Genomic DNA, 10436 nt, shown 5'->3' on the forward strand with positions numbered 1-10436 from the left:
GGGCAAGAAGCAAGGGCGCACGCCCAGCTCGTTCGCCGAGCCTCTCAGCCCGGAAGTGACTGCTCCGCGAAGGCGCCTCGCTCCCTAAGCTTGACGGGATTGGAGGCTGCGTGTGAGGTCATCACTAGGCGCCGGCCGGGAACGGGAAGCCCAGGTATGAGGCTGTTGCCAGTGGGTTCGATCTACTCTCTCGAGTTTTTTTCTCTTTTTCGACTAATGGCCTTGAGTGGGCTCTCCTTGGCCTCTCTTCCTACGGAGTTTCCTATTTCATTTGCTTCCTGCTCAATCTCCAGTTTGTGCACGACACTTCCCTTTTTTGCTCGCCAGTTAGTTCGTGCACCTTTACTTCTATTGGACCCGTTTTCTTTACCTTTGGGCAGTTGAGAACCTCTTGTCTTAGTCAGGTTAGATAGCATTTTACTTATTTACTTTATTTTTTTGGTGTTTCGAGACACGGTTTCTATGTGTAGCTTTGATTGTCCTGAACGAGCTCTGTAGACCAGCCTGGCCTTCAGTTCAGAGAACTTCCTGCCTCTTCCTCCCGACTGCTAGGATTAGGATTAAAGACTCCAGTCTTTTGGGGGACAGGACCGTAGGGACTCCCCGAACATCTGTACCAGTACTCCTTTATAAAAGTAAGGTGACAAAATTTGCTTCGTAAATACGCGGCGAAAACCAAGTTTAGATAATCCCAAAGTGCCATTTAAATAGTAAATGTTACAATCTTTTTGGACAAAATATAGTGCGCTCCGATCCATCTCTTAGTAAAAAGATTAAGGAAATGTGTTTTGTGTTCTGTTTTAATTTGTTAAACAGTCCCAAGAGGGAGAATAAAGTGGAGGCGTAATGATGGTTTTCAGGGAGGAAAAGAAATCCTGCATTAATAGTCATACTACGTTTCCAAAATTTAAAGAGTACTTAGAAAAAGAATAATAGAGGGTTGGAGTGATGGCTGAGCCGATAAGAGCACTTGCTGCCCTTGGGGAGGACCTGGGTTCATTCCCAGCACCCAGGTGGAGGCTCAAGGCCACCTGTAACTTCAGTTTGAGGTGAGCCAAGGCCTCTTCTGGTTTCGAACATGCCTGAGATGTACATGCCATGCACAGAAAGTCAAATAAAAGAAGAACTACAGGGTGAGCATGCCTGGTAAGAGGTTTAATCTGGCTTTATCATTCTCTATTGAGTGATTATTATACTAGGGCTCACAGGCTCAGTAGTCAACTCAGTGTCATGCAATCCTTATGTAGTAAGAAGTCTTGCCTGAGATCCACCTATGTGTAATTCACTTCCTGTTTTTTAGTAAAAAGAAATGGGCATCGACTACTTCCCTACTCTGGTATAATTACATGCTTATTACTCGCCGATCCCGTCCTCAGAACGTCTTTCACCTAATTAAGTAGCCCAGATGCTTGTCTGCTTTGTCAGTGCCAGCGCCACAGTCTCCTAGTTTTAGTGTTGTTCAGTCTGTCCACATCAGGACTCGCTTTAGGAAACCCAAATCTTTGAGAAAGTGTTGACTGTCACAGTAATGACCATTGCTTCGTGGTTCCTGCACGGTGAGCCAGATTTTGTCTGAATGACAGTTACGTTTCCTTTAACTGGTAGATCTGAAAAGGAGGAAAAGAACAACACAGAATGATGAGATAGAAAGGCATGAACAAGGCACTATGGTACAAAGAGTCTATAGCTCTGACTGCCAGGGAACCTCAGGCGAGAGACCACACGAGCCAGGAATTTGGGACCAAACTGGGTATAACAGAGTCAGTCAGTTTCTGCTTCTCCCTCTCTCCGAGGCTTGTACACTTAAATAGCAGATATCCATAAATAAAGGTGTGGCTGAAGAAAAGCATTAATAGTAGAGATCATTCATCATTTATCACATATTGTTATCTTGTCTCCCTTCAGGTAAGTCTTGGAAGGATCTAATGATATCATTCTGTTCTCTATCCCTCAACCACCAGACGGACTTTGTCTGTGTAGCCCTGGCCATGCTGGAACTCACTCTGTAGAACATGTTGGCCTCTAACTCAGAGATCTACCTGCATCTGCCTCCCCAGTGCTGGGATTGAAGGTATGTGCCACCTTTGCCTGGCTGTTGTCCTTTACCCGTTATTCAGATGACTTAGAGGCATATTACCACTCAACTAACATCAGGGTAATCTCAAAGCAGAAAAGGGTTGCCTTTCTCACTCACTCTCTTGTTTTCTTGTTACCAGTCTTTTCACCTACTGTTTTATGAGCCACACCCGTTCCCTTACCCACGTCATTACGCACTCAGCCTGCTCAGAACTGCCCCTTGTGGCATCCCACCCTTTAATAAAATGCTCTTAGCATACCTCACTTTGTTCTTATGCACTCCGTGATCTCATCGGGAGTAGAGGAAGTGACCTATTATCTAATTAAAGTAATCCATAATTGGATATGAGTAAACTCTGTGCTTTACCCTTTTAAGCAACTGCACAGGAAAAGGCCAGTGTACTGACTGGTAAACAAGTGAGAGAATATTGACCTTAACCTATTTCTACTAGATTGTCCGGTCCAAGTGTAGAAAACCAAGAACAGTGGATTGCAAACAACCCATGTCTAGATTGTTTTGACTTAACTTTTAAAAACCTTTTCCCCATAGCCATTTGCCACAGCATTCTGAGTGTTTGACTCTTTTTCCCCCTCAAAGATCTCAATATGTGGCCCAGAGTGGTCAAGAACTCAAAATCCCTGCCTCAACCAGATTACAGGTGCTGTGCTACCAGTTCTGGCTTGTTTAACATTTATGATAATGGTCTTTGGATATGTTTTACAGACCAAGTAAACAAATGATTTTGGAGGGCTGGAGAGATAGATCAGAGGTTAAGAGCACTGACTGCTCTTCAGAAGTCTTGAGTTCAATTCCCAGCAACCACATGGTGGCTCACAACTATCTGTAGTAAGATTGGATGCCCTCTTCTTGTGTGGAGGCGTACGTACATGCTGATAGAGCACTTGTATACATAAAATAAATCTTAAAAAAAAGCAATCAAACAAAAAAACTGAATGATTTTGAAGGCTCTAGTTGGATCACTAATAAATATTATGCATGATAATTGTTGGTTGGCTAGAGTGAAAAGGCTCACTGGGTATTTATTCTAACAATTTTTTTATTTATTTGATATGTATGAGTATGTATTCATGGGTACCATGTGCATTTCTGGTGCTCTCAGAGGTTCCAAGAAAGCACTGGATCCCCTGGGATTGGAGTTATTCTGCTTGTGAGTGGGGGTGCTGGTATCCAAAGCCAGTCCTCTGCAAAAGCAACAAATCAGGTTCTCTTAACCACTGACCACCTCTTGGCCCCAGATGAATATATACATTTTTGAGGTTTTCCTAACTTTTTTTAGATTTATTTATTATTTATTATGTATATAGTATTCTGCCTGTATGTCTGCTACAGGCCAGAAAAGGGCACCAGATCTCATTATGGATGGTTGTGAGCCAACATATGGTTGCTAGAAATTGAACTCAGGACCGCTGAAAGAGCAGCCAATGCTCTTAACTGCTGAGCCATCACTCCAGCCCTGGCTTTCCTAACTTTTTTAACAGTGCCATTAATAGTTCTTTATTATTTTTCTGATTATATAAGTGATCAATGAATACCCATGCGAGTTAGAGTCTGGAAATTTAGTGTCCTTGTGTGCCCTCCTCCATCCCCTAGTGCTTAGAGTTGTACTGTTCTTGGGTCTTTAATTAAGGATTAATGAAAAGATTTACTACTAGATCCATTATGGAGAAAATGATCAGAACTATATTGTTGTCTGTAATAGCCCTCTTAACCATAAAATCTATTCATTGACTAACTTCTCATGCTTTGGGGTAGAAATAGCGAAAAGTACCTTTAAAATTGAGTCAATTGGGGGCTGGAGAGATGGCTCAGTGGTTAAGAGCATTGCCTGCCCTTCCAAAGGTCCTGAGTTCAATTCCCAGCAACCACATGGTGGCTCACAACCATCTGTAATGAGGTCTGGTGCCCTCTTCTGGCCTACAGACATACACACAGACAGAATATTGTATACATAATAAATAAATATTAAAAAAAATTGAGTCAATTGTGACTGGAGAGATGACTCAGCAGTTAAGAGCAGTGACTGTTCTTCCAGATTACCCAGGTTCAATTCCCAGCATCCATATGGCTGCTCACAACTGTCTGTTGAGGGATCTGATGCCCTCACACCAGTGCACATAATATTAAATAAATTATTTTGAAAAATAAATAATATTGAGTTAACGTCTTCCAAAAACAAACAAACAAACAAACAAGAAAGGATAAAATTAGTAAGATTAGGAAACCTGCAAAAGCTTACACCTGCTAGTCAGCATGTATTTGTGTCTCCTGTGGATAGCTATGCTAGAGAAGCAGAAATACTAGACTCGGCTTATGTTTACCCAGAGTTTTGTAGGTCTAATCTTTAAATGTCTTTTGAGAGGAGAGGACAAGGGGATAATTGAGCTTTTAAACTCTCTTTAAAAACTGTTCAAGTGTTTGTTATATTTGTCTCATCGCTTCAGGTTCTGGTATAAAATCTGATACCAGGTTTTCTCCCTCTTCAGAGTTCTGCGGGCCATCATGGCAGTCAAGTGGACCGGTGGACACTCTTCTTCTGTCCTCTGCCTAAACGCAAGCAAAGATGGGCTGGTGGCTTCAGGAGCAGAGGGTGGAGATCTTGTGGCTTGGGGTGAAGATGGGACTCCCTTAGGACACATGCAGTTGGAAGGGGCTGATGATGTTACCAGCATCATGTTTTCTCCCTCCTGCCCCACCCTCTATGCCTCCCATGGAGAAAGCATCAGTGTACTAGATGTCAGGTCTCTTAAAGGGGCCCTGGACCATTTTCATGTGAATGATGAAGAAATCAACTGTCTTTCACTAAATGAAACGGAAAGTCTGCTGGCTTCTGCTGATGACTCTGGAGCAATCAAAATCCTGGACTTGGAAAAGAAGAAAGTCACCAGGTCCCTGAAGAGACATTCTAACATCTGTTCCTCTGTGGCTTTCCGACCTCAGCGGCCTCAGAGCCTGGTGTCATGCGGCCTGGATATGCAGGTGATGTTTTTGCAAAGAGCACTTGGGTAATTTCTGAGCAGGATTTGCTAACAAAATCAAATATGTATTTGGTTGGTTTCCTTGGCAGTTCTGGGAATTGAAGTGGGGGCTGTACATGATTTACGTGTACTCTTCCACAGAGCTGTATCCCCAGCCCCTAGAATCAAATTATTGAACAAGCATTTTCTAATCTATCCTAACATTTCTTATCCAGTTATGAACTATAGCCTTAGTACTACCATGAGTGCTAGCCTGACAGAACCTACTCTATTTTATTCATTAGCGCTTTGTCTTCCTTTGCCCATCATTAGACATTCTAAGACCTTAGGATTCAAATGCCTGAGTGTAAAAATTGCTTTAAACAAAGAAGGGGTAGTTTTATGTCAGCAAAACAGACAAAAGAGGGGGGTTGCTGAATGTAGAGTTGTTCCACACATGCTCTAGAAACTCTTTTTTTGTCATTGTTTTTCAAGACAGAGTTTCTTTGTATAACACCCCTGGATGTCCTGGAACTCTCTGTAGACCAGGCTGGTCTCAACTCACAGAGACTCACCTGCCTCGGCCTCCTGAGTGCTGGGATTAAAGGTGTGTGCTACCACGCCCAGCTTCTAGAGACTCTTATTAAATGGTTTGAAAGTGTGTGAGGGCGGGAGATGGAGCAGAAAACCTTGAAAACACGTTACTTGAAATGCCTGTGGGTGACCAGAAGCAGAGCACAGTGTGCAGTGCTGGACTTTGGAAGCAACATCACAAATTAGCCTGCCTTCAGAGGAGACCCTAGGGAGGAGATGGAGGCGTGAAGCACGTTGTATAGGGAAAGCTGGTGGGGTTTAATTTTGTGTTCTCACAGGAGCAGGTCTTGGATTAATATGAGAGTTTTTAGATAGCTTGAACTTTCCCAAAGCAACTGTCCTTCCTCCTGCAAGAGAAAGATCTCATCACTAGAGCTCAGTGCTTAGGACTTTTAAGTGCTTTTCACTTTGCAAATACTAGTCTTCATTCTAGTCACGCCCTCCTAATTCTTGTTCCTTCTCAAAATTTCATTTTATGTGTACAGATGTTTTGCCTGCATGTATGTATTGCACTGGCTTTGGACCTGGTATCTGTGCAGGTCAGAGTTGAGCATTGGGTACTCTGGAGCTACAGTTACAGACAGTTGTGAGCTGTCACATGGATGCTGAAATTTAAACCAGAGTCCTCTTGAAGAGCAGTTTGTTTAACTGCTAAGCCTTATCTCTAGCCACCTGTTGTTCCTTTTTAAAAAATTTTATTAGATGAACCACCTGCCTAGAAACAGCCTTAATTCTCTACCCTCCAAATCCAATGCTTTTTCTCTATTATAAGAGTTACTTAAAGTATCATCTATGCTTGAAGTAGTGGTGTACATCTTTAATCTCAGCTCCTCTCCTGGGAGGCAGAAGCAAGCAGATCTCTGTGAATTGGAGACCAGATAGAGCTACATCATAGCAAGTTCCAGAGCTATGAAATAGAGAAACCCTGTCTCAGAAACAACAACAGCAGCAGCATCAGTTTTGCCAGGTGGTGATGGCAGACATCTTTAATCCCAGTACTCTCAGGAGACAGAGGCAGGTGGGTCTCGGAGTTTGAGGCCAGCCTAGTCTACAGAGCAAGTTTTAGGACAGCCAAGACTACAGAGAAAAATCCTGTCTTGAAAAACTGAAAGAGGAAAAAGTCAGAATCCATCATAGCAGCGCTGGAGGGCATGGCAGTGGAATGAGTAGATGTACTATGTGCAGGGCCACGTCCCAAATAGTAAGGAAGCCCTGGAAAATATTTGCAGTGCCTCTGTAGAAATTCTATACAGAATCATTCGATATAGAATTATTCTGGGTGTTTTTGTTTTTCAAGACAGAGTTTATGCTGCTCTGGCTGTTCTGGAACTAGCTTTGTAGACCAGGCTGGCCTCCAACTTAAGAGATCCACTTGCTTCGATTCCAACCACTGGGGTTAAAGGTTTGTGTCACCACCAGGATCCATCTGTATTTATAGGACACAGTTTCCCTACAACCTACATCTAGGTCTTGACCAAACCCTTCCTAAATCTGCGTTCTCTACCCTCAGGTTGGATCTTCCTCCGATTTTTAAGAAGCATCTGTGTAGCCAGGTGACTTGGTTATAAATATTCAGATGTAGTGTGTTTTGACTAATCGTTCTTTCATCCTTCGGCTATACCAAATTTCATCACTGACTCGTTGGTTGTTAGGTGTGGCAGTGAGATCTGCATAAGTGACCTGTAATAGATTGGAAATAGGCTGAAGAGAGGCTCATTGATAAGAGTTCACTCTGCTCTGGCAGAGGACCTGAGTTGGCTTCCCAGCACCCTGTTAGATGGCTCACAGCTGCCTGTAACTTCAGCTGCAGAGGATCTAATGCCCTCTTGTGGTGAGGCACTGGTATTCACACACACTCACACATGCATACACAGAATAGTAAAATAAATCTTTCTGGGGTAGACATGGTTGTACATGCCATCTCAGCATTTGGAGGCAAAGGTAGACAGATCTCTACGAGTTCAAGGCCAGCCTGGTCTCCAAAACAACAACAACAAAAACCCAACTTTTTTTAAAAAATGGACATCAAGAATTTGGCATTTTGTCTCCAATTCTATGTGAGACATTTTAGGGGCTTGAGAACATTCTTAAATATGCTATAAAAGGCAGGGCTAGATAACTGCTATTTTGATTTGCCTGGTAAAGTTTCACTGTATAGCAGAGGACGACCTTGAATCCCTACCTCTACCTTCCAAATGCTTGGTTTGCTGGCTTATACAACAATACTTATCCCAAAATAAGATTTTTCACTCAGTTAAAAAAGTCTGAGCTAGACATGGTGATGCATGCTTGTGATGCTGGCCCTGGGCAAACAGGCAAAAGTGTCACCGTGAGCTCACAGCCAGCTGTCTACATAGTCACACCTGTTTAAAACAAACCAAGAATTTCTTTGGCAGATCAAATAGGAAATATACAAAAAAAGGGTTTTGTTGTTATTTTGTTTTTTGAGACAAGGTCTCACTAATGCATTGGCTGGTCTGTAACTGGCTCTGTAGACGAGGCTGCCTTAGACACATAGAAACCCACCTGCCTCTGCCTCCTGAGTGCTAGGGTTAAAAGCGTGTGCCACCATGCTAGCTGGCTTGTTTGTTTTCCTCTTTCTTTTTTTTTCCTTCCTTTTTTCCTTCCTTTTTTTCTCTAAATTTGGTGAGTGATGCTGGGGCTTGTGTCCAGGTTTTGCAGGTGGCAAATAAATGCTTCTGCCACTAAGCTATGTCCTCAGCCCAACAAGTATACTTTCATGGAGTCTTTCCAGTAACAGTTTTTAGTATCTGGCTTTGTAAATCCTACCTCTGCCTCTGTATTCTCATTTCAGTCTAGTGTCAAGTAGCAGCTTTTGACCATTTAAAATGGTACAGGAACTGTGTGGTATTTATTAGGAGCTCAGTAAGCACTGTAATTGACCAACAAGGCTATATCACTGTGTGACTGTGTAACTTTGCCTTGTTTAAAGGTGATGCTGTGGAGTCTTCAAAAAGCCCGACCCGTCTGGATTACAAATTTACAGGAGGATGAAACAGAGGAAACAGAAGGCCCCCAGTCCCCTGGTCGGCTCTTAAACCCCGCGTTAGTCCACTCTATCTCGGTGGCATCGTGTGGCAATATTTTCAGCTGTGGTGCAGAGGATGGTAAGGTGCGCATCTTCAGGGTGATGGGAGTCAAGTGTGAGCGAGAATTGGGATTTAAGGGTCATACTTTGGGGGTATCCCAAGTCTGCTTTCTGCCTGAGTCCAATCTGCTGCTTACTGGAGGGAACGATGGAAAGATACGTTTGTGGGATGTGAGCGGTGAAATGGAGAAGAAGCAGAAGAGCCCTGCAAAACACACCCACGGGAAGAAAGCCAAAAGAGCAGCTTGCCCCAAGCAGGGTGGGAACTCAAGCACCGCAGGAGCGGATGAGGAGAAGCATGCAAAGATTCTGCCAAAGCTCGATATTGAACATGGAGAAAAAGTGAACTGGCTCTTGAGTACAAAAATAAAAGGGCAGCAAAGTATATTAGTGGCCGATCAGACGAGTTGTATATCTTTGTATCCCTTAAGTGAACTTTAGGGCCAATAAAAAGCACTGTAAGAACTCTGATAAAGTCTTTTTGGGTTTTTGTTTGTTACCTCCTTGCTTATTAAGACATCCTCACATTTGTAGCCCAAGCTAGTCTGGAACTCACTACATAGCACAGGCTGGCCTCAAACTTGTAGCAACCGGGGGCTGGAGAGATGGCTCAGTGGTTAAGAGTAATGACTGCTCTTCCAGAGGACCCAGGTTCAATTCCCAGCACCCACATGGCAGCTCACAACTGTCTGAAGATCCAGTTGCAGGGGATCTGACACCTTCACACCAATGCACATAAAATAAAAGTTAAATAAACCCTAAAAAATATTTAAAAAAAAAACAATTTGTAGCAATCCTCTTGTCTCAGCCTCTAAATTCTGAGAGTACAAGCATGAACCACCTTGTACTCTCTGCTGATAACCTTATTTTTTAGGTAAAAAAATATCTTGCTTTAAACTATTTGTCATGTGTAGAATCATATTAGTTTGAACAAAAGAAGATTGTTGGATAATATTTCATATAGTGACATTAGAGTTTGGGTATAGAGATTGAGTATTAACTATTTACCAACTGTTCACTGACTTAATTGTGCCAGATATTTTACACAGAATTTCATTTTTTCTCATATAAAGTTTGGGGCTTTTACTGTGTTCTTGTCTTACTTTGATTTCTGTGTGATGTATACAGGCACACATGTAGACAGAACACTGTATACATAATAAATCTTTAAAAAAATATCTTAGAAGTAATAAAATATCCAGGTAGATGGTGCATGCCTTTAATCCCAGCACTCGGGAGGCAGAGGCAGGCGATCTATGTGAGTTTGAGGCCAGCCTGGTCTACAAGAGCTAGTTCCAGGACAGGCTCCAAAGCCACAGAGAAACCCTGTCTTGAAAAACAAACAAACAAAAAAAAAAACAACAACAAAACAAAGAACTTGACTGATTTGAACTACTTAGTGAGACTCTGTCGGGAAGGAGATTTGGAGACAGATAGGGAAGGGAAGGAAAAGAAGGGTTTCTGGTTTGTTTGGTTTTTTTGTTTGTTTGTTTGTTTGTTTGTTTGTTTTTTTGAGGCAGGTTCTTTCTGGATGTCTTGTTGCTCACTGTGTAGACCAGGCTGGCCTTGAGCTCACAGAGATCCTCCTGCCTCTGCCCCTCCCCAACACTGTTATTGGGATTGAAGGGGTGCTCCACCACCCCCAACCAGAGATATTTTTCTAATGTCTAATAAAATGTAG

The 10436-nt window shown here is 42.7% G+C and overlaps 1 protein-coding gene across 5 annotated transcripts; it reads left to right on the forward strand.

Annotated features, from left to right (window-relative positions):
- Window positions 1-27: 27 nt before the first annotated feature.
- Window positions 28-9241, forward strand: Wdr53 (WD repeat domain 53). 5 transcript variants are annotated; one of them, XM_050159775.1, is made up of 3 exons: window positions 28-154; window positions 4582-5074; window positions 8600-9241. In XM_050159775.1, exons 2-3 carry the CDS (start codon window positions 4598-4600, stop codon window positions 9194-9196), a joined length of 1074 nt encoding a protein of 357 aa, XP_050015732.1. In that variant the 5' UTR covers window positions 28-154; window positions 4582-4597; the 3' UTR covers window positions 9197-9241. The 5 variants fall into 5 exon arrangements, with proteins under 5 accessions (XP_050015732.1, XP_050015733.1, XP_050015734.1 ...); XM_050159776.1 differs by lacking the exon at window positions 28-154 and adding an exon at window positions 161-404; XM_050159777.1 differs by lacking the exon at window positions 28-154 and adding an exon at window positions 430-1146.
- The last annotated feature ends 1195 nt before the right edge of the window (window positions 9242-10436 follow it).

The sequence above is a fragment of the Alexandromys fortis genome, unplaced genomic scaffold, assembly GCF_014885135.2.
Source record: "Alexandromys fortis isolate MF-2015 unplaced genomic scaffold, M_Fortis_MF-2015_v1.1 scaffold_119, whole genome shotgun sequence".
Lineage (NCBI taxonomy): Eukaryota > Metazoa > Chordata > Mammalia > Rodentia > Cricetidae > Alexandromys > Alexandromys fortis.